We start from the raw sequence: 23,058 nt of genomic DNA, 5'->3' as shown, positions 1-23,058 counted from the left end.
GCATAAATTGGACAATGATGCAAAATGAGAATTAAACCACATTCTCAGTAGTGAAGAGTGAAGTCATAATATAACATTTCTACCCAAAAAAAAAAAAGAAAAAAAGAAAGAGTCATAATATAACATAGATTCTGCAGAGAACTTTTGTTTCAACAAAATTGAAACTTCCATCATATACATAGACTTTAACTTGCAGAAAATACGGACATACTTGAAGACATGTATTTGCAGGTATATGACATGCTTAAAAGGGAATCAAATGCATCTTAGGGATTGTGTGTGTGAGGTGCGCTACCAAGTTCATCTACTATCATAAATGTCATTAGATGCTCTTTTCCCTCATTTGATACGCTAGCATGAGATACTAGGTATTGCGAGCCAATGTTTTTTTTTTTTTTTTTTTGTAAATTTAAAATTTTGTAATAAATATTTTTTTAAAGTACTTTTTTTTTTGGTTTAATTCAATACATGTACTCAACACTAGGTGTGTAAATGAATAGCTGAAATCCGTTTTCGTATCCGTGTCCGTATCCGTTTAGCATTATCCGAATCCGTTTGAAAGCTAAACGGATGCGGATACGGATAGGCTATAGCTATCCGAAAAGCTATATTTACATGTAAACGGATAAAATATCCGATCCGTATCCGTGTCTGATTAGCACTATCCGAATCCGTTTGATAGCTAATCGGATGCGGATGCGGATATAGCATTATCCGAGCCGAATCCGATCCGTTTACAACCCTACTCAACATCTATATTAGTATATATGAATCGGACAAGCAGGTGAGCCGGAATCGACCCACGGTCCAACCACGAAAAAAAACAACAACATCATTTTGGCGGGAAAAGTGAACTTTGGTTATTGGGGGCTCAGGCGTTCCTTACAAACAAGGTCTTCCTTCTACCTTACAACGGAATCATTATCTATCATCCATGGAAACCGATTCAGACTCCGAAGGCTCTCACGTGTCTGCAACTCCGCCTAGAGACCCAACACCTCCACAACAACCTCCTCCTGTCCTTTTGTCTTCCAAAAAAGTTAGGGTAGAAGTTACGGCTTCGTCCCGCTCAAACAACACATCAAAACCGAAACACGTTTCAAAGCAAAAACCTCTCAAATCCAAAATCGAGATCAAAACTAAACCATCCAAGGAGGATCCACCACCATATCTTATCCCATCCGCTGATTTCTCCATCCTTCCTGGTTCATTAGTTAAAATCCATAATCGAAGCCATGGGATCTCGACGCATTCTTCTGTGGAAAACCTTTTGCAGGGTTGTTTACCCTCCAAATTCGCATCTTTCTCGAAGATCCGGAGGCCCTTCTTCGCTGTAGCATCGACTGAGGAAAATACGATGCAGCATTCTCCGTCAATACCACAGCCTCAGTCTATTGTCGGTAGTGATTGTGTGGAGGGTGAGCAGACTTTCGCTGGTTCTGTTTCTCTAGAGACCAGTAGCAGAGCTGTTCATGTCAGTCATCACAACAAATCTATGGGGAAGCTTCCTAATTTGATACGTCACAATGTAAATCAGTTGCCTGCTAAACGGCCGAAATCTACAGGTGAAGGAAATTTTGTTAGGCTAAACATCAATGGCTATGGACGCAAGTTCACCAACAAGTGGGCAAAAAAACGGAATTCCTCTTCATCTCGTTTCAGGAAATCTTATCGGAGAAGTAAAGGAAAACCGAAAACTGAAGGTGAAGCTGACACGGTTGGTTGTGATGAAAATGGTTTAGTCTCGGAGATACCAAAACAGGAGGAGCAGTGCAGAAATTCAAAATTTAGTCATGAATCAATCGAACAAGCAGTCTTGGATGCTCGCGATGAACCGTCTGATGAGAACCTAATGAAGCTGCTGAAACTGACTCATGGCTATGAGTCGTTCCGTGAGGGACAGCTGGAGGCTATCAAGCAGGTTCTTGCAGGTCGGTCAGTGATGCTGGTTCTCCCAACTGGTTTTGGGAAGTCATTGTGTTATCAGTTGCCTGCGCTGATTTTACCTGGAATAACTCTGGTTGTGAGTCCGCTGGTGGCTTTGATGGTTGATCAACTAAGGCAGCTACCCCCAATGATCCGGGGTGCTCTTCTTTGTAGCAATCAGGTGTTTGATGTTTCCATGTTTCCATCTCTATTACTTAACCTCGTTGTTCTATATAGGTGTTCTAATTCGTTCTGATACGTACTTATTTCAGACAAGTGAAGAGGCCTCTATAACACTTCAGCAGCTTCGAGAAGGAGCAATCAAGGTTGTGTGAGGAAAAAAATAAAGCTGACAGATATGCCATACACTTGGGTATCATATATTTAGAACAGAGAATGTGATGACTAATTCCTAAGCTATATTGTAGATAATTTTGAAAACCATATCCATTTATTGGAAAATATATGATTATCAAAACTTCAATTATATCCAATTTGGTTTTATTCAGATTGTTTCAACCTTTTGTAACCATGTTAAAATACTGATCAGCTGGTGCAACTTGTTTTTTGTTTATCAGGTTCTTTTTGTCTCGCCAGAGAGGTTTTTAAATGCTGAATTCTTGTCCATGTTTGAGGCTACCCCACCTGTATCACTTGTAGTGATTGATGAAGCTCACTGTCTTTCTGAGTGGTGAGTGGTTACACACTCAAAACACTTTTCCTGTATCATTGATTAGTAAACTTTGCATGAGTATTTGGAGCTAGGAGCCTAGGAAGGTTTCCTTCTTTTTTCCTTTCTTGCTTCTTTCTTTTGGTAGAAAATTTCTCTGCCAATTTCAGAATCTGAACATTTTAACAGGTCCCATAATTTCCGGCCTTCGTATTTGAGGCTCAAGGCATCATTACTTCGAGCCAAGCTCAATGTTGACTGCATTCTTGCAATGACTGCAACAGCAACAACCAAAACTTTGCATGTGGTTATGTGTTCCCTGGAGATTCCTGCAACAAATCTCATTCAGACATCTCATATAAGGGAAAATTTACAGCTGTCTGTAACATTAAGTGCTAATAGGCAAGCATATTTCTTTTCATCAGGTTTTGGTAATCCACTCTAATCAGTTGAATTATCACAATTCATGGCCAGTTCATCTGACAATATGTATCACGCAATTCAATTTTGTAGATCAAAAGATTTGTTGATGTTGATGAAGTCTTCTCCTCTGGCAGAAGTTCGGAGCATCATTATTTACTGTAAATTTCAGGTATGCTTGCATTATTACCAGTGAATTTATGTTCTCTTGGGCTCCATTTGTTTCAACGTAAAATATTTTACGGGTTTTGTGTAAGTATGAAGAAAGGGGAAAATATTTTACTGAAATGCAATACAAAAAGTTAGAAAACAAATTCCATTTTAAAATTCCAAGATGTTTTTCAAAAAAGTGGTGACATCTTGACTATTGATACACTTGGCGCCCATGGAAGATTTCTACCAAATCAATTTGATTATTTCCCTCACTCAACCACGCCAAAATGTGCTTCCTTGTCATGTCCAACCAAAAATTGACAAATGGCAGAAAAAATATAAAATTCAATTTGTAGTTATTAACAATTTCTATGAAGATATTTCACGGGAAAACAAACAGAGCCTTGCATGCGAGTGTAGCTTCTATTGATAGACTAATTTGATTTCATTCATGAAAGAACCCCATAAAAAAATGGTGACTGATTTAATATCTACAATGCTGAGTTTTTAATCTGTCTTAAGCACTTGGCTTGCATTCCAAATATTTAAAAGAGGATCATTTTAACTTTGCCTTTTGTACAACCAAAGCAATGGTCTTGCATTATCAAGATATCCTGGAGTAAGATGGTGAAGCCTCCCTTTCCTTCCGTTGTATTATAATAAGTTTCCTCAAGTGTAACAATATGCTGAACAATGTGCTACTAAATAGCACTCTTAAAATTGAAGCTATGCCCATGTACATGTACCAATGTAATGGCTGCTCTTTTTTTTTTTTTCTTTTTTTCTAGTAGGCTTAAACACTTGATGTTCATTTTCTTCTATCAATCTTTTTGAGCATTCCTAATCTTGATTGGTAAACAATTAAAATAGAATAGAAGAACACATTTTGATGCCTTTTATATTTTTTCATGGTATTGATTCGTTGTTTTTGTGTTCTTGCAATTATCCTAGATAACCAAGTGTTACAACTGTTTATGCTAAAAGCTTGAGTTGTTAAGTAAGGCCAACGAGAATGTATACAAGGTTCAAGAACTCAGTTTCGACCCTGGTTTTGACCAACCAGAAACCAAGATATGGTTGAAACCAGGGATTTTTTCCCAGCCAACTCAATGAAGTGGTTTCGAGGCCCAAAAATAGTTTTTTGTTTTATCTGATTTTTTCTGTACAGCCTATTTTTGACATTTTAAACACAATGGATGAACTATTTTCACAAAAAAAAAAAGAAAACACTCAAAATGGTACTTGTGGTTTTGACCCAAGTTTGATAGTGTATATTATTCTTGGACAATGGCTGGAAACCAGGACATACACTTATAAGTAAATGGTTTTATATTTGTTATTTCATTTACTTAAGATTTTGTTCATAATAAGCAAATACCCCCTATTTGAATCCAATAAAAATAGTTAAAAAACGAATTCCAAAAGGATAAAAAGTTAATTCCCAGTTCAAGAACAAAAACTGGATTTTCGGCGGTAGGTGCAATTTTCAACTTTCTCATGTTGGGGTTTCTCTCAAATAAAAAAATTTCATAAATCTTAATGGGTGATTGTTCTCTGCTTGGGAGCGTAGGCTGCGCCCAGACACATGGGCAGTCATTTCAGCCATTCATGGGGGCAGGGCGGTCATTTTGCCCACCCCCATTGTGTCTAGGTGCATCCTGCACCTTCGACATAGAGAACATTTAGCCAATCTTAATATGGTAAAACATTGCTAAAAACCAAACAGTAAAATATTCATTTATTTTGATGACTAAAAAAATATTTTCAATCAGAGCGATTTTAGACAGAATTCGCGTACATCAAATTAAGTTTGACCGGAACATAACTCCTTCAATGTAAATCAGATTTAAGCAATCTTGGATTTCTTGAACTGGAGGGTTGACTTTTTATCGTTTTGGAATTTGATTTTTGTAATTATTTTTATTGGATTCAAATATGGGGTATTTGCTTATTTATGAATAATATCTTAAGTTTACTTAAATGATATTCGGCATAAATAAGTGCCTGTCCTGGTTTCCAGCCAGGTTTCCTCAAGTTTCAATGGGGATAAGTGACACTTTTATAGGTGTTCAGGTCGAAACAGGTTTGAGTTGGGTCGAAACATGGGATTTTTTTTTAAAGTCGCATGACATCTCGTCTCGGTTTCTTGCGAAACCGAGATATCATAGTTTCAACCGAGATTTAGTTCATTGGTTTCAATAACTCTCGCTTAGAACTTCATAGTATAACTCGTTAGTTTTATGCCTCTATAGTTATTACAACTTTGAATATCACCTTTATTTTTATAAATCGGAACCACAATGCTTCTCCTCCATTCATTTGACATTTTCTATGTGCTTATAATCTTATTAAACAGCTTGGTTAACCAAGATAAACAATATAATTTAAGCTCTTCCACATTTCTATTGGGATCTCATTTGGATTTTGGACCAGGTGTCTTGCCTTCTTTTGTCTTCCTTAAAGCTTCTTTTACTTTGGGCACCCTAACATTTTGTATATATCTATGATATGTGGTGTCTTGATGAGTAGTGCAACCTTCTGGGACACTATTATTTGAAGTGTCCATTTAGTAAGACGAAGAAATAATTTTTTATCTCTTCTTAATGTCTTCATTGCTTATTAATACTTTATCATCCTCACTTTTAATGCATCTAACATGGTCAAAACCTTGCACTAAACCATCCATGTGTTTCCAAAAATTGTATCTTCCTACTTTCATCCAATCCAACTTAGGGTACGCAAGCGTTAAGTATATAAATTAATGACAACCTCTTTTCCTAGCACAAGCTTGATGGATATAATCTTATCCGTAAATCTTTTAACATTTACCAACTATTTTTTAAATCTTTACCCACTACTATGCCCACTCCACTTCTATTACTTTTATCCCCCGTATACCAAAGTTTAAAGTCATCCAACTCCTTAGCTTTTTTACTCTTCCATCTAGTCTCGTGAATACAAGCTATGTTAATCCTTCTGATCCTCATAACATCTATCAATTCTAGACTCTTACTTGTCAAAGATCTTAGGTTCTAAGATGCTAATCTAACCTTATGCTTATGGACTAGCTTCTCTAACCGCACTCATCTATGTTGCGAGAACCATTGCCTACTTGCCAACGCATCCGGGTGCTGACGCGTCGTGTTACTTGTAGGGGATGCCCTAGCTAACCCTTGCTCACTATTCACTCCACCCAACTCCAAAGTGTAGCATGTCGCTTCTGGATAAAGCCCTACCATAAGGTTGAAAAACATAAGGTTCTAGGATCCATGTAAAAAGGGTTTGGCTAAGGTTTTTTTGGTGCCGGCTGCCTACCTAACACACCAACCCTCCCTCCTTTATTTGGGCTTGGGACCTGTAGCAAAAACACTGACGGAGTTTCCTGAGTCTCTAACATTTTAAAATATTTATAATAAATATAATTTCTGTTTATTCAAGTTTACAAAATATTAGACATGAAATTCTCATATATAGATAGTTGATTCAACAATAGCACCTACCCAACTTTGATTCCATAAGCTTAGGCATTTTATTATTGATTGTGTCTCTTGATAGCTTGTAAATTCACAATTAAGTATTCATATTGTTGTGGCGTATTGTGCAAGTCAAACCAATCATCACATGCACTCCTAATTTCCTTAAAGGTTGTCAATGGCTTCAGTATTGGGAGGTGACACCTTTTATTTCATGTAACTTGACACATAAAAGTAGAAAGGGGGAATAACAGAAGAATGCTGAGTGCTTCCTTGTGGTTTGGAGGTTGTTTCGATTATCTGTCTGTTGGACTCTGGAGAATCTTATATGTCCTTTCAGCTTTTCTTTGTTTGACTTACTTCTCTAGGCATATTCTTTTTGCAGTTTGAAACTGATACACTTAGCAAATACCTTTGTGATAACAACATTTCTGCAAAGGTCAGTATTTTATTTTAAAGCTGCATGGCATAAAATTTATGTGTCCGTTTTCTTAGATGGCCAGCATTTTTGTGTTGAGAAGTAACATGGTGGATGGTCACTGATTACTTTATAGAGCTATCACAGCGGCATTCCAGCGAAGGTTAGAAGTCGTACTCAGGAACTGTTTTGTTCCAACAAAATAAGAGTGGTGAGAATAGTATTCTGCAGTCAGTTGGAAGAATTGTTAGTTCTGTATATTGTTGATAGTTTGATGTGTGTGAATTTGTTCAGGTTGTTTTCCAAATTAATGAGATGTCTGCTTGCCTTGTTAAAGCAGTTACCTTGTTCTTTTACGTGCAACAGGTTGTGGCAACTGTGGCATTTGGCATGGGGCTTAACAAGAGTGATGTTGGAGCTGTACGAACAAATTATGCTTCTGACTCCAAATTTTGCATTGTTTATTTCATATTAACTGATAACTAAAATTTGATACTGATGAAGTGGATCATAAAGACCATTTACCAACAAATGTGGTGAAGAGGTAGGACTAACCAATGTCCAGCAGATCCCATGTAGATGACCTCATGAGACCTGTTTCTTGGGAGATTTCCCTACAGTCATTGAGTACCACCCATAGTTGTCAAGGCGTTGCCTAGGCATTCAGGCGCCTTGGATGCCTTGTGTCTGGACCCCCTCCAACGCCTTGAGTCGCCTAAACACCGTGACAATTATGGTGCCACCTAGTTGATATCCTCCAGGAAACATTGAGCCAGTGAATAATTTGAATAATCTTGACTTCATTTTCCTTTGTTGTATAAGTTGAAATATGGCTAACACTACAAATAGCTCTGGAAATGTGCATTATGTGGATAATAACATTATCTCTGCAGCAAAGTAATTCCGCTACTTCTCAACTGTGGTTTTTCATACAGGTTATTCATTACAGCTTGCCAGAAAGCTTGGAAGAATATGTTCAGGTGATTATTGTATTAACCGCCTACAGGGGATGTATGAACAAAAATGTGCTTTCAGTGGCTGTGCACCCACGATACTAAGAAGTGAATTATATAATTATGTAGGAGACAGGGCGTGCTGGACGGGATGGGAGGTTGTCCTATTGTCATCTTCTTTTTGATGAGTCAACTTATTTCAGGCTTCGTAGTCTTCTATACAGGTGCTAATATTTCCCCAGTTTCTTTGGTAATTCTTTTGTCTCTTGTTTTTCTATTTGTAATTTCTTCTACACGTTTATCTCATATTTATTTATAAATTCATTTGCACAAGAAAAATGTACAATCTGCTTACTGTAATATCCTGTCAGTGATGGTGTAGATGAGTATGCTGTAAACAGACTTCTGTGTCAGATTTTCAGCAATGACATGAATTCACATGGGAAAATATGCTCCATAGTCAAAGAAGCAGCATCTCGGAAACTTGATATGAAAGAAGAGGTCTTTTCTTTTACTCTTTCCTTACATTAACTTGTCAATGCCTTGAATAAGCTTCGAAGCAGAATGTGTTTGAACCAGCAAGAGTATGGATGGTGGAAATGAGCTTGTAGAATCTTTTTTTTTTGGATAGCTATGAGCTTGTAAATTCTATATATGAATTTTCTTGTTCTGCTTGAGCGATATAATCTAATTGTGTTTGCTTGGCTAAAAACCGATCCCGTAGTTATGAAAACAAAATTAAGGGCATACCCAGTGCATGAGACTCCTGCCACTGCGGGGTCTGGGGAGGGTCGTAATGTATGCAGCCTTACCCCTACTTTCGCATAGTTGTGAAAGCATTGACAGAAATAATAGCCATGAATAACAAGTTGCAAATATATTGAATGGAGTATGTGACCTTGATATTTGACATAGATTGGAGAAGCCGGAGCTTGTATTTTTTGAATGCCCTCAAATTGCAAACCTTGTAGTAGAGAAGATGAAGAAAGACACCAAACATGTTCCATCCAGGCATGCTGTTGTTCTTGGTGACTAACACATGTGCATCTTTATTTCCAACTGTGTAGTCTATATTGGTCTGTCTCTGTGAGGAGATTGGTTGATCTGAAGGTAGAACACCAAGTGTTACTCACTAGGAGCGTGGCCCTTGACTTATAAACACTTCGGCTAAGATTGTTCAACCAGATAGTTCTGCCCTAGTGCAATACCTGAGTGGCTTGGACTTGATCGCTTTTAATTCAACTATCCTGCACAATGTCTAGTAGAAGGGATCTGATCTCTGATAACATGGTTGGTATTTGTTTTATGGTAATTGCAAAATGTTTAAAATATCTTTTTCCATGTGTCAGGAATGATCTCCTCTTGTAACTAATCAGTACCTTTAGGTTTTATGCATAGTTCTTGCAGATTTATGCTTTCAATACTAGTTGAAGTTGGTAGAAATACTGTCTTTTAACTATAAGACATTATATGCTTCTTTTAGGTTGGCATTTATTGACATTAAAAAAAGTTATGTTGTGTAACTACTGGCAGGTTATACTCACGGTTCTAACATACCTGGAAGTAGGGGAAATGCAGCACATAGGCCTACTTCCACAGCTGAATGTAGCTTGCACCTTGTATTTTCACAAGGTTGGTGGAAAATTCTATTTGCAAATTTATTCTGAGGCGCAATAATAACTGGCTACCCAGGGATTTAGGGGGGGGGGTCCTTTTAGTGGCATAAGTCAAAGGCATGGTCATAAATTGTAGGGACAATGATCATGTTAATCTGCTTTTTATCTAATTCAGAAATTCAAGCTCTCTCATACCAGTGATTGTGGGTCTTATTTCCTGTTCTTTTACTATTTAATACAGATCGATAGTTGCGAAACCTTTTTTAACAATTATTTGGACCATATTTTTCCTTGTCTGGATATTTTTGTTTTTGTTTTGTTTTTTTTTTTTAAATCTTGATGAATTAAGTTTTTTAAAATTTGCAATACTGCAGACTTCCCCGGAGTTGCTTGCTGGAAAGGATATTTTAGTTGCTACAATTCTCAAAAAGTGAGTGATCTATATAATATAAATTTTTTTGGTAAATATATAATATAAATTTCGATAAGCATTTAAATGCTATGGGTCTTGGAGCTCTTTACTAATTATATCTTTAGGTCCGAAATAAAACAAGGGAACTACACTTTTGATATACCTAGCGTGGCAAATAGCATTGGCATTACTGCTGTTGACGTATCAAATTGGTTGCAGAACTTAAAGGTATGGACAATTTAAATTTTGAAGACCTATAACATCTGAATTGTCAACTAGATTTCTTTATTCTAAGTATTTAATTCATACTAAAAGCATCTTGCATATTTGTTGAACACTACTAACACATCCACATGCACTATATGGTCAAAAAAGAAACTCATATAAGAAATTAGATTAAAAAAGGGTAACTAGCTGCCAAAAAGAGCAAAGTAAAAAAGATGTAGTCAAAATAGAATAGAATGTATCAGGTCATTGATGCTAAATCATTAAAACATTCATAAGAATGAGCTGTTGAGGATAGATGCTTAGGATCCAGCTTCACAATGGGAATAAGCTATTGAGGATAGATGCTTAGGACCAAGCTTTGCAATGAGATGATTTAGCTTGCTGGGTCTATCCAAGAAGAAATGAAACAGTTGAATGCTCATCTTGCGAACTAGTTTGAAATCAAGTATGTAGAAGAACTGAAAATACTAGATCCCAGAACTATGACCTTGATTTTTTCTTATGAAACAGGACTTGTGAATTACACGTCCTTTCACACATCAAATAAACAGAATCACTAAGTTTGATAAAGGTAGTAGACACTCTTGAAGTCTTGATTTATTATGGGGAAATATTAAAGACTTGTTGGATGGATTCTCTTTAACTCACTTGCCTGGATATGGCATACACAAAGTCACAAACAGTGTGGTCAATCAGTTTATAAATGCTCCAAAGACTACCCATCTGGGGCAGCATAGAGGTTCAATAATTGAAGTGATCACTGAAGATTAATGAAAGGTATTTAAACATGATTGTATCAGATTAGAGCACTATACTGATGCTTATGGAGCTGGTTTGTAGTTGAGAGAAGATCTACTTCAGGATGTTTTTTCCTTGGTTGAAACATTGTGAATTGGAGGCAAGGTTTGAGGTCTCGGCCGAGTTGATGTATCATCTTTTTTTACGGTCCCTGGTTTCGGTGGCCATATGACCTATTTAGGTCCTGAAAATTGCAGGATAGCCCATTTTAGGCCCTATAAACATAATGGAACCCTTAAATTTTAAAAAAACCAACTCAAAATGGTAGTTTGAGTTTTGATCTATGTTGGTAGTGTACGCTGTATATGTACAGTGATATGGCCTATTCATACAATCTTTAGTACTAGAATACATATAATTCAAGTAAAAAAACCTAAATAAATAACAAGCATGTGAAAAGACATGAAACCACTGAGACCTGTCGAGATTTCGAACAGATCTCGTTGATTTATGAGACTTTTATAGTGGGGTTTGTAACAGGTTTAGACCGAGACGAGAAACAGTGCGATGCTGAAATCTTGGCCTAGACAATGTAGTTTTTCTATTTCGCTTGGGGTTTTGACTCGATGGAGCTCGAAACCGAGAAAAAGTGTGAGATCTTGGCAAGATCTCACGAGTCCTCAAACCTTGATTGGAGGAGCACAAAACTGTTCCAGGAAAAACCAAAACATTTGGGTTTTATAAGTTGGGGTACAGAGTATGTTTTTTTTCTTTTTCCATTGTGCTTTATGCTTTGATCTCAATAAGGGAATAAATCTTTTTTCAAAGCAACATGAGGGTACCAGTACACACATGTATTATACAGGAACTAAGTAACTGCATCAGCACTTCCACGACTGAAAAGCAGGTCCTTTATTCTACTTGTCAGAGAAAATGTGGATCCGGCTATGTAAAGAATTCGTCTCAAGGGACCCTTGCCATTATCCCTGACAAATTTCTCTAATAGCTCATGATCACATCACTGTTCACTCTCAACTCAATCGTCTTATCCCAATTAATGGGATCAGCTACACGAATCCTGTTTGGTCATTCCACTCTATTAAAATCTGCTGGTGCTTTTCTGCTGCCAGCCCCAAGCCCAGTTGGCTGCCAGCATTCAGAAACCTGCTGCCAATCCTTGTATCATGGATACTGAGCTGTCTTACAAATAATCCTCCTTTAATTCAACAGTCCTTTGTCAGGATGCTAGAACATAAAAATGAGTGAGGAAGGATGAGCCTAACTACCTATATAATTAATAAGGGAAAAGGCTGGGTATACTAGCGGTATACCGTGTGCTAGCACCCTATGTATCTATCTATCTCTTCCTCCCTTTGTGGGGTAAGGGAGTCATTTCAAAGTGGGGAAGAGAGAGATAGACACATAGGGTGCTAGCATACCCATCCCTCTCCCAATTAATAAAAGTGAATTGTTCATTGAGGAAATATGATGTTGGCATGAGCACAACATGACAATTACTTTATTTCATATTTTGAGCTAATGACATACTATCGTGTTCATTTATTTATTTTTTGTCGATTTGCATGTCTGAATTTCTTACTGTGGTTAAAAGCTATATATTGCTATATTCCTTTTGTTACTTACATGCATGAACTTAGTATTTCTCTTCTTTGTGGTGCAAATTCAGTCGAAGGGAGAAATAACATATGAGACGAAGGAACCAGGCTTTTGTTATACAATTGTAAAAAGGCCAGAAGATTTTTGTTCCCTTGCTACACATGTCACTAGATGGTTATCTGAGGTCGAAAATTGTAAGGTAATCTATCCTAAAATTTTTAGTTTGAAACTGAGGACTAGAATTTAAAATATAAAAAAGAATGTTAATAACAAATAGATATACTTCAGTGCTCTGGGCATTGAATCTGCTTTTATAAGATCCAATCAATATTGTTTCTATTGTCCGAAGTGGAGATTAAAGATATTAATCAAATAGTATGTACAAAATGCATTGGGGTATGGTCTACTGAAAGTGAAGTATGTGTCCGAGTGAATCACAATTTTTCTTTTCTAATACCACACACAAAATATGGCAAAGTGTGAATTTAGCTATAGTTTTCAATAGGCCCCTCTTGGCCGGAGGATAATACAATCCTCAGATTTTATCAATAGGCCCACATTTCTTTATTTTATGTAATTTCATTTATAATTTTAATTTTTCCTCACTCAGCTCCTCAGAAGTCAGTTCGTGGTTATGGCTGAGTCAAAAATGGATGTCTGCTGTACCCTCTGAGCACCAATCTGTGTCATGAAACACTGTTTCCTTTCTCCAGGGGAAGCAAAGGAGGCAAAACACATGGGCCTATCTATACTCCGCAAAATCTGCAAAAGGCTGCATACAGATAATTCAAGAAAACGAGTCCTCCAGTCTGTATATATGAATAATAGCCAAACACAAACCACCAAGTTCTCAACAGTTAGAACTGTCGTCCCCAACATCCCTCCCCCAATAAAAAAGAAAAAGAAAAACAAAAGACTGCTTAGCTCCATCAGCCACCCTGTTATCAGGCTTAGCATAGCTGCAGAGTACTATTGTTCTGTTATATTCTTTACAAATGCACCATGAGATAGCTACTGGCACCAACTAATTGGTCTATATTACAGACATCTTAACTTCCCCCCCCCCCCCCTCTTTTTGGAACTTTATCAGCTTAGTGGATTTACAAATTATTTGCTGTCTGCTTCTGAAACAGGTGCGGAAATTAGATACAATGTTTAATGCTGCAACTTTTGCTGCAAAAGCATGTACAAAAATAGATGGTTGCTCTGGTAGCCAGCATACTCGATGCTTTCAGAAGAAAATTTTGGATTATTTCACCAGAGATGAGAACACCCCTTCTTGTGAATTGCCAACTAAGATGGACCATAGCAGGTTGGAAATACATCTTTAATGTTCCTTTTTAAAGAAAGTAAATGGAAGAGAGAGGAGGCTTTCTGAACTCTGAGGATGCAAAATTAAACTGAATACTAGGGATAGGTGGGCTTGGAGAAGGAGAAAACCTAGAACTCAACTTGCCAAGTTGTTTCTAGGTTCTGTCATAAACTGCAATTTGCTTGAAACCTGGGTCAGGCATTCCCTGATCGAACCACCCCCCAAAATCTATTCCAAAAGGACCCTACTTACTTTACAGAAATCCTATCAGATTCACATTCAGTTTGACTTTAGGATCAGACTTGGGTTTGGCAGTTCCAAAACCAATCCGAATTTGATCAGGGCAATGATCTCAGTGCCAAAGAAGGGTGGAAAACCGCCAACGGAGGGATTCTTTGTTTAATGAAAAAAGTCAGAGTTTGTTGGTTTTATTTGGGGCTAGGAGATCTTGTGGTGACACCATACATGTGCTACCTGTATTTCTGAATCATATGATTGCCATCTTCCTTTTGTACTGATATGACTTTCATTGGCATTTGCAGCCCATTTTTGCAGGCAGATATAAAGGTGAGTTTTTAAATGTCTAGCTTTAAATTTTGAGCCTGTGCATTGTTTGAGGAATTAAATGAGATTTTATTTGCGGGCTTTCTGTGAAACAGGTGTTTTTGCAGAACAATTCACATGTTAAGTTCACCCCAAGAGCAGTTGCAAGGATAATGCATGGCATTGGAAGCCCAGCTTACCCTTCTACAATTTGGTCCAAGACTCATTTCTGGTATCTTCGAACTAAACTTAGTTTCATTCAAATGCCTAGTGTGAACCAATCTGTTTATCAAAAGTAGGGTCAGTTAATTATTTGAAGCTGTATGGAGGTGGAAAAAAACCAATGAGCTTCTTAACAGAATCACCAGTTTTCTTTCCTTTCACTGTCCACGAATCTAGAAGTCAAAAATCATGCAGGCAGATACTGGAACATGTCAGTTTAGGTCTTTGTTTTAAGATGGAAATATTACCCCATCTGCCTATAAAGCATTGGTTTGGCCTAACAGGTATATTGATAGGTATTCTCCGAAGCTAATTATGTTTCTTCTGGTTTACAGGGGAAGGTATTCACAGACAGACTTCCCGGTTATAATGCAAGCGGCAATGACAGAACTCATGAAATCTGCTGGAAAGGAAGTATCATAACTGGAATTACATGATTTGCCATTCCTTATAGAAACATTTATAGTCCACTATAAGATTATTGTTGTAATATTAAACATGTTCCTTTTTAAAGATTAATTGTGATGAGCCAGCAGTTAGCCATGTAAATCAATGCTTTCCAATAAAGTGTTTCATTCCTTCAGATGATTGATGGTTTCATTAATACCTATGTGGAATTAAAAGATGCAAGCTCCAGAAAAGATAATTCTGGTTCCACAAGAACACGCATGTTTAGCATGGACAATTAAGTAAGCCACTACAACTATCCTGTCTTGTGGTTGGCAAGATCACTTCATCCAGGATTGATGTCAATGACAGATTTCATGACAAAGCTTGAGGTTTTATGTTTCTAATGTATTTTTGCATGGACCATGGTCTATGATGAATTTTCTAAGAAGACTCTAGCTTTTAATTTTGCAGGAAAAGCAAAGTGAAGCCATGGGTTTTGCAGGTTTTCAAGGTGTGGGAATGACGCAATCTACTTGTGTTATGCCAAGCACAATCAGAATCATGCCCCCTACAGACAGTGAACCTTGCTTTGGTAAGTCAGTATTCTACCATGTGACAAGTCACACATTGTTGTAATTTTATGGATAGGTGGATCCTAGGGTCCTCTGGTCACAAGGAAACTGGTATCAAATTGGATCGGAATCAGCCAGAATTGGTCCCAAGAGCCCTAGAATCAGCCTTCATATCTGAAAACTCAGCGATTTTAGGGTTTTTTTTTGGCATGAAATGGCCATATCAGATTTGCCAGAATTGGGATAGGGCATGGCCGATCCGATTTTTGATACTGCGGTTTCATCCCAGTTGAAGTTGGCTAAATGATAATTAAGTATTGAAAAATTAAGTTGCATAGAAAATCATGGATGGTTGTTGACAAGTATTAAGAAGCATGGGCATACATGAGGTCTACTGGATTGAAACTGCCACGTCATTCCTTCACATATCAGGAATAGGTGGCCTGTTTAAAAAACTTGTCTAATGGAGCCAGCCAATCTAGAAAAACTTTTGCTTGGAAGGGATAAAAAATCAACTTGAAGAAGAGACGTTATCATCCCCCCAAAAAAAAAAATAAAAGAAATTGAAGAAGAGACGTGCACTGGTGGAGGTACCGTACTCATGTGGGAATGGTGTAACTGATAAAAATAATCAATTTTTAGTCCCAATTGAGAAGAAAAAGGCCAGTGAAAAGAAAGACAAAAAAAAAAAAAAAAAACAATTGAGGCTTGAGAGTTGAGGCTGATAAGAAAGAATTCTCATTTGCTTTTCATGAATTTAAGATTCATAGGGTGTGAATTTGTTGGACTATGAAGAGCACCAATAACCAATAGATATTACAAATACGGGAAAAATGATACATACAAGGAATTTAAGCATCGGTATTGTATCAGTCGATATGTATTAATCTCAATATGATCGATACCCATATGGTAATGTTACATATCAGTTGATACGATCAAAAAGTTTTTTTTTTTGTATTGAAATTGGCCTAATACATACTGATCAGTATCAATGGCGATTGATATTGACACCAATACTATGAACTAATTCCATAATACAGTGCCTTTATAAAAAAAAAAGCTTGATACGGTCAAAAAGTAGTTTTTTTTTTATTGAAATCGATCGTCTTAAATTCTCTTTTTGTTGATGTATATATATATATATATATATTTTAATTCTCTTTCTTTCTCTTCTTTAACCATGTGAGTTTTCTGTATATGAATCGTGAGGTATTCCTGTTGTGGACCTATGGGAGATGCCAATACATACAATGTAGATTCCTTTTCCCAATAATTAATTATTAATAAAAACATTATGTGAGAGGGAGAGGGAGGGGGAGCACAAGATTCATTTTTTTCAAAATTTGGAATCGAATTGGTCGAATCGATTTATTCGGATCAGAATGGACCATGACTAATCTGAACTCTAAACGTTCCAATCTAGCTTATTTTAGGGTGTTTTCTCATTAGATCATTAGGTTTTCAGGTATGAAGGGTCGATTCTAAGATTTTTGAGATCAATTCTGATCAATTATGATTCGATTCAACCCATTTCAATTTTCACAACCGTGACGACATAAATTTCTGATGAGAATCACCCCCAGTTGGTAAAAGACCAACTCCTCAAATAAGAGGTCATGAGTCCAAACCACCTTGGGGCCTATCCCCATCCCCTAATCCCCCTCCCCCTCCTCCCCTATTATACTAGCTCTTAATCCAAAAAAATTCCTGATGAGATTTGAGCAAATGATGAAACATATTCTAACACCGTAATACCAAAAAGCCAAAATCACAGCATATTTCCTTACCAAAAAATAAATAAATTCACAGCATATTCGGATTTTTAAGCGTTCAACGTTCCGAGTCGCCATTCCCCAACCGTAAAGGAGAGAGAGAGAACGTTAGTTCAACGAACGTGAAGTGAACCCAACAAAAGAGAATCCGCTAATCCCTAGAAGCTCCCCTGTGCGCGTACACCAAAGCAATCTCCGAAAACTTCGTAGATTTGTTTTGAGAAATAGTCTTCTCTCTCTCTCTCTCAGCTACCTCTCAGCTACTGCCTTTTCTTCGTTCCTCTCTCTCTCCCTCTTTCGATCTTTTGCCTCGACTTGTACAGAAAGAAGAAGAGGGAAAGAGAGAGAGAGAGAGAGAGTGAGTGATTGATTCACCCACCAACGAGAACAGAAGAACTGGAATTAAGCGATCGAAATCATGAAAGAGATTGGATTTCGTCGATAGGGACGGGAAGATCGCTCATTCGAGCTGAATTGTTGATTGCCTATATATATATATATATAAACAGTGAGAGCTTGACAGGAGGAGGAAGAATAACAAGGATGGGTGACGCAGCGGATTTGTCAGGGTCCTTGATCCAGAGGTCTATCCTTGCATCTTCGTCGTCTTCTTCTTCCTCATCCATCTTTGATAACTTTCCTCTCATTTCTGCTCTGATCGCTTTCGCTCTCGCTCAATCCGGCAAATTATTGACCACCTGGTACACTCCTCTCTCTCTCTCTCTCCCTCTCTATGTGCATAACAAATTTCTTTTTTCCTTTCAGTTTATTTTAACGCTTAATCGTTTGCGAAGACATGAGAGAATTCGGATATGTTACTGTTTCTATTACCCTGTTAGATGAGTTTGTGTTTTCGTCTCTGTTTGACTAATGTTGTTTTCCTCTACTAATCGCCGCTTCAATTTCACCAGTGGTGTGTAAAGGTGGAACCGTGGAAGTCCTTTATTCCAAGTCCTCAAATATGTCTCCATCACTTTGTAATGCTCTGGTCATTCAATGTTTTCGACAGAATGAAAAGAATATAACATTTGTACACCAAATCTGTTGTTTTGAATTAGATCAATGCTCAGAATGTGGACACATTGAGCTTTCTGCTCCTTGTCCAATTTGCCTATCACTTTCTACTTTGTTATTCTTAGAAGCTGGTGTGGTAATTTGAAGGTATATAATTATATATATATTTGTATATGATGTGATATGTGTTGTATTCCTATTGCATTAGTGCAATAATCTAACTAGGTCTCCTAAGCCTTCTCAGATCAATATATTTTTGTGACGAATAAAAAAATTCTCCTGAGAGTTACAATTTCATAGATTTGCAGGTACAAGGAAAGACGATGGGATGCTAAGCAACTCATTAGCTCTGGTGGAATGCCGTCATCTCATTCTGCCACAGTTACTGCTCTTGCTACAGCTATTGGATTCAATGATGGCTTTGGAGGATCACTGTTTGCTACTGCAATGATCTTAGCTTTTATTGTATGATCTCTAACTCTTTACTATTGTTAGTTTCTTATAGAAAAATTTCATTATAAGGAGCAGAACCTAAAAAAATTAAAAATGTATGCATATTGTCTATGATCCCTTGGTCTAATATGTTGTGAAGTTTTGAACTCTAGAAACTATGTATTATTTACTCCATATGATGTCCATACCTTTGTGATAGCAATGATTCATTCAATTTATGTATGCTTCATGAATGTTCTTCTGAATTATGAATTAATTTTCTTAGTATTCTTTGGTTGAAAATATGTATTTACCTTGTCACTAAATTTAAGAACTTTGTACCCAGTACCCCATCATCTTCTTGCACCTTGTTTTTGTTGTTTATGCAATCGACAGACGATCTTCGATTTCCTTTTTGTTACTTGTTGGGTAGTTGTGCATTTGAAAAACTTAATGCTGATGAGATCATCAATGGTTCATGATCATAACTTGCTTATTGGTATTTAGCCCGTTTGGCATCTGTTTGAGCGTTTCTCCTTTAAGGATTCATAATTCTTAACAATTCCATAATTCATAGTTTTTTCACAACAAACTGAAACGTTAGATCTTTTTGTTTTGGCATGAATCTTAATCCTGGTCAAAATTGAATCAAAATCTTGAGATATCAATTTTCCTTTGAGATTTATGGGGGTAAAAAATCTCTCAAACAGTTTGTATTTGACATTTGTGAATATTCAGAGTTTCTATTAATTAAAAAAAAAAAAATCAAGATTCTCTAAATCTTGTCAAGATCTCATACACTGGTTCGTCCAACAAGTTTATTTGAAGCCTATCATTTTTATCTAGTCCTACTTTAAGAAACAATCTAGTTGATATTTCAACAGTATGCCACACCACTGGTGGCTCAATGTTCTGGGTTCTGCATTATGCAAGTTCAAATAATTTCTACACACTCCATCTAGCCACTCATATACTAATTAAGAACATATTTTCCCAATCCTTTTTGATCCATCTGGAGCTCCAAGACTTCTTAGTGAAGGTCTGTTATTATAGAATAGTGTCCACCATATGGGAATATGTGATAAAATTTAATGCATAGGAATATTGAAGAGCATAGTTTTGATTAATTGACATGCCTTCCTAAGTGAGGGTTTTGACATTTCATTCCAATATCCTCTCAATTTCTCCAGAAATGGATTATAGGTTTCTTTTCAGTTACCTCTTGGATCCTATGGAGAGGCCAAAGATAGATCCGCCGAGAGGTTTGGCTAGCTTGACCACAAATCTAATAGTTATGGAACCATCAATAGTCAGGTTAAATCCACCCTAACCCTGAGAATTGTGGTTTCTGTCTTATTGAGTAAAATTTCAAATTGAGGCTGCTTGGTCCTGATAGAGCACTGAGAGTAGATTTAAGTACTTGATTGAAACCTAACCCATTACTGATAGTGCTGATGCATTGGATTGGTTTGTGATAATTTGCAAATGAAACTCCTCCAATTTTCAAGACTATTAGATGTTGAATCATGTCTGAATTTTGATTCCCTCAGATCTTGGATCAAGTTTTTCATGCCTTATTCTATCTTGGAGGTTTCTCTTACAAGGCATTGTGTTGCAGGTGATGTATGATGCTTTTGGTGTTAGATTACAAGCTGGACGTCAGGCTGAGGTATGATCTTTTTGTTATGATAATTCATTTTTTGGAACTGGACATGCCATAGTATTTTTCAGGTGACATGCAATGTATTAGCGTAGTAAACCCGGATTATCTTATATTTTGGTTGAATTATTCAAACTGGTGTTCTTCAGGTGTTGAATCAAATCGTATATGAGCTTCCAGCAGAGCATCCGCTCTCTGACACCAGACCATTGCGTGAACTTCTTGGTCACACTCCTACTCAGGTAGGGTGAATGCCTTAAATGACTTCATTTAAAATTACTCCTGCATCATACACTGATAGTGTTTATTGTTGTGAGCTTGAAAGAATGCAGTAAGGGGCTTTTTCCTTGTAGACGGTGACATGGCAAATTTAGACCTCCATATGATAAAAGAGCCCTTGTATTGTCATGTGCATGGTGTCCTTGCCCACATTGTTTCTTATCCCACCATGACCATGCACTGCATTTGTCTGATGGAACTAACAGCCTTCAAAATCTTGAATTTATTATATTAACGATGGTTAAACTCATTTGATCGGTGGAAACTTTTTACTGAATGGAACAAAAAGTTATGCATAAATATGTTGCTGAAATATAAATAACAAAATCAGCTTCACTGTTCAGTTGCACTTTGCCATGAAATTTTTACCATAAAAGAATTGTCATGGAACTTTTGGAAATGCAAACCCTCCCCACCCCCACCACCCCCCCCCCCCCAAAAAAAAAAAAATCTCTGCTCATGAAAAGAAGCATAGTTCATGATTACTATACAGGGATAAAAGAGCCTAAAAATTTTCTGCTTTGAACTGTCACATTTTGTCACAGGTTATTGCTGGTGGATTGCTAGGAATTCTCACAGCCTCCATTGCCTATTTGATCAAGAAAGTCTTTTCTCAAGTTTGATGCTATGTATATGCCATACAGTTGACCTTTGAACACTGATTACGTATTGGCACTGAATGACACAAAAGCTACTTGCCTGAACTGGTGACTTGCATCTGAATACGAAGCCCATATTTTTTGTAATTCTGTCTTGACTACACTTGCTTCCTTCTGCATTGCTCTCTTCTTTCCATTTGGATTACAGTATGTTCAAAATGATCTTTATTGATTGTAACAGTGATTGAAAATTGAAAAGTATTTGTTATTTTCTGTTCTGCAAGTGTAGAACAGGTTGTCTGCTCAAAGCTCAGTTCAAACCATAGACTCGTTATATTAATGATGTTTAACCACAGTTTAATTTGCAAGTCAGAATTTTCACTCTTAGACTGAAAAATCATTAGAATAAATTTGCACTAGCATTGCAATTTATTTTGCATGAATGAGTCCAACGGTGAACTTCGTATTCATCTGGGTGTATGGCCCTTGTATTCAAGGTTCATGAGATTTACAGAGGCACGGACCCAGTTCCATTGAGCCACGGGGCAAGGTACTGGATTCCAACTTCAGTGTTTAAATGTAGGCCTTCCATTGTAACAATGCCTTGAGGCGTCTGTAAGAGGTTGTCTTCAATGAGGTTCTCTCCATCCTCCCTCTTTATAATCTGGATCTGGTTATGATTGCTACCTGTGTATTTGCTGGAATACTTCCATTATTGCTGAGATTAGAAGAGTAGGGTGAGCTGCCCGAGTCCCTTCATGACCTGCCCACACCTTGCAGCTCGTCCTTCCTCTCCATATCTAGTGTGGCTTCATTTACCTTTGGACCATCTTTGATTGGAATTTTAGCTGCCTGTGAAAAATAGATAATGAAGCTATGTGATGCTGAGATTTGCAGCTTATTTGGTCATATTATTTAATGATATTGACATTCATGATACATGCATATATCTTGAACTTTGAGAATTGAGACTTGACCAAGAAGAGGAACATAACATGCCACCCATGGCATGCATGCCATGCCTACGAGTGTTGACATGGATGAAGACGATGAGGTCGGAGTAGCTTCTCACTTTTCAGAAGTGTTGGCTCATGCCAGCCTGAACCCAGTCAGCGAAAAGCCAATGAGTAAGCCTGGAAAGTCTTGACATAGCTGAAGTAGTCTCATCTATCACAGTTCAACCCAATGGAAAGGTCCTTTAGCTCATATAGAGTCTAATCCATTTGGAAGATGTCCGGGAGCCCAATCAGAACCATGGCCCTAATGCTTCTTCTCTCTATCACTGCCATAGTTTCTGCCCTCCCAAACGCACAGTTCCATATTTTGGCTTCCCTGTAATACAAAGTATTACATGATTGTTCTTCCAATACCGAAAGGGAAACAATAACATCAAGATTTGAGTCTGGATCTGTGATTTGAAACCTGGCCAGGTCCTAACTCCTTTTTTTTTTATGAAAAAAAGAAAGAGAATTTATGAACCAGTGTGTTCTTCCAGGGCATGGGAAGCCACTCAAGCCAGTCCCTTGAGATACACAAAAATAACATCTCTCAAAAAAAAAAAAAAAAAAAAAACAGAAAGATACATCTTTTATTATAGATGATAGTTTCAAAAAATCAGAGAATTGAAGCTAAGGCC

At 37.2% G+C, this 23,058-nt stretch overlaps 2 protein-coding genes across 6 annotated transcripts; both read left to right on the top strand.

Moving 5' to 3' along the window:
- The first annotated feature begins 855 nt into the window (after positions 1 to 855).
- On the top strand, positions 856 to 15,293 carry LOC122672786 (ATP-dependent DNA helicase Q-like 5). Of its 5 annotated transcripts, none has more exons than XM_043870279.1 (19): positions 856 to 2,107; positions 2,199 to 2,252; positions 2,505 to 2,617; positions 2,786 to 2,998; positions 3,110 to 3,188; positions 7,028 to 7,081; positions 7,197 to 7,223; positions 7,427 to 7,480; positions 7,996 to 8,040; positions 8,143 to 8,237; positions 8,385 to 8,514; positions 9,547 to 9,645; positions 10,004 to 10,059; positions 10,167 to 10,269; positions 12,695 to 12,823; positions 13,758 to 13,936; positions 14,479 to 14,503; positions 14,596 to 14,711; positions 15,037 to 15,293. In XM_043870279.1, exons 1-19 carry the CDS (start codon positions 935 to 937, stop codon positions 15,122 to 15,124), a joined length of 2,832 nt encoding a protein of 943 aa, XP_043726214.1. In that variant the 5' UTR covers positions 856 to 934; the 3' UTR covers positions 15,125 to 15,293. The 5 variants fall into 5 exon arrangements, with proteins under 5 accessions (XP_043726214.1, XP_043726213.1, XP_043726212.1 ...); XM_043870278.1 differs by having other exon boundaries at positions 7,197 to 7,271; positions 8,150 to 8,237; positions 8,396 to 8,514; XM_043870277.1 differs by having other exon boundaries at positions 7,197 to 7,271.
- A 2,505-nt stretch (positions 15,294 to 17,798) lies between these two features.
- Positions 17,799 to 21,708, top strand: LOC122671466 (uncharacterized membrane protein YuiD-like). The gene is made up of 5 exons (XM_043868687.1): positions 17,799 to 18,139; positions 18,761 to 18,917; positions 20,503 to 20,553; positions 20,694 to 20,786; positions 21,369 to 21,708. Exons 1-5 carry the CDS (start codon positions 17,982 to 17,984, stop codon positions 21,444 to 21,446), a joined length of 537 nt encoding a protein of 178 aa, XP_043724622.1. The 5' UTR covers positions 17,799 to 17,981; the 3' UTR covers positions 21,447 to 21,708.
- The last annotated feature ends 1,350 nt before the right edge of the window (positions 21,709 to 23,058 follow it).

Source organism: Telopea speciosissima, chromosome 8 (genome assembly GCF_018873765.1).
Source record: "Telopea speciosissima isolate NSW1024214 ecotype Mountain lineage chromosome 8, Tspe_v1, whole genome shotgun sequence".
Taxonomy (NCBI): domain Eukaryota; kingdom Viridiplantae; phylum Streptophyta; class Magnoliopsida; order Proteales; family Proteaceae; genus Telopea; species Telopea speciosissima.
Note: the sequence above shows the minus strand (reverse complement) of the source record. Positions and strands in the feature narration are given on the sequence as shown.

What these genes read in the sequence shown, in the direction of transcription:
- LOC122671466 (XM_043868687.1), top strand. Translation starts at nt 17,982, where the DNA reads ATGGGTGACGCAGCGGATTTGTCAGGGTCCTTGATCCAGAGGTCTATC. An exon ending in CAATGATCTTAGCTTTTATT is followed by an intron (nt 18,918 to 20,502) that starts GTATGATCTCTA and finishes ATTGTGTTGCAG; the next exon opens with GTGATGTATGATGCTTTTGG. An exon ending in TTGGTCACACTCCTACTCAG is followed by an intron (nt 20,787 to 21,368) that starts GTAGGGTGAATG and finishes ATTTTGTCACAG; the next exon opens with GTTATTGCTGGTGGATTGCT.
- LOC122672786 (XM_043870277.1), top strand. Translation starts at nt 935, where the DNA reads ATGGAAACCGATTCAGACTCCGAAGGCTCTCACGTGTCTGCAACTCCG. An exon ending in ATTGGTTGCAGAACTTAAAG is followed by an intron (nt 10,270 to 12,694) that starts GTATGGACAATT and finishes GTGCAAATTCAG; the next exon opens with TCGAAGGGAGAAATAACATA. An exon ending in TGGTCCAAGACTCATTTCTG is followed by an intron (nt 14,712 to 15,036) that starts GTATCTTCGAAC and finishes TCTGGTTTACAG; the next exon opens with GGGAAGGTATTCACAGACAG.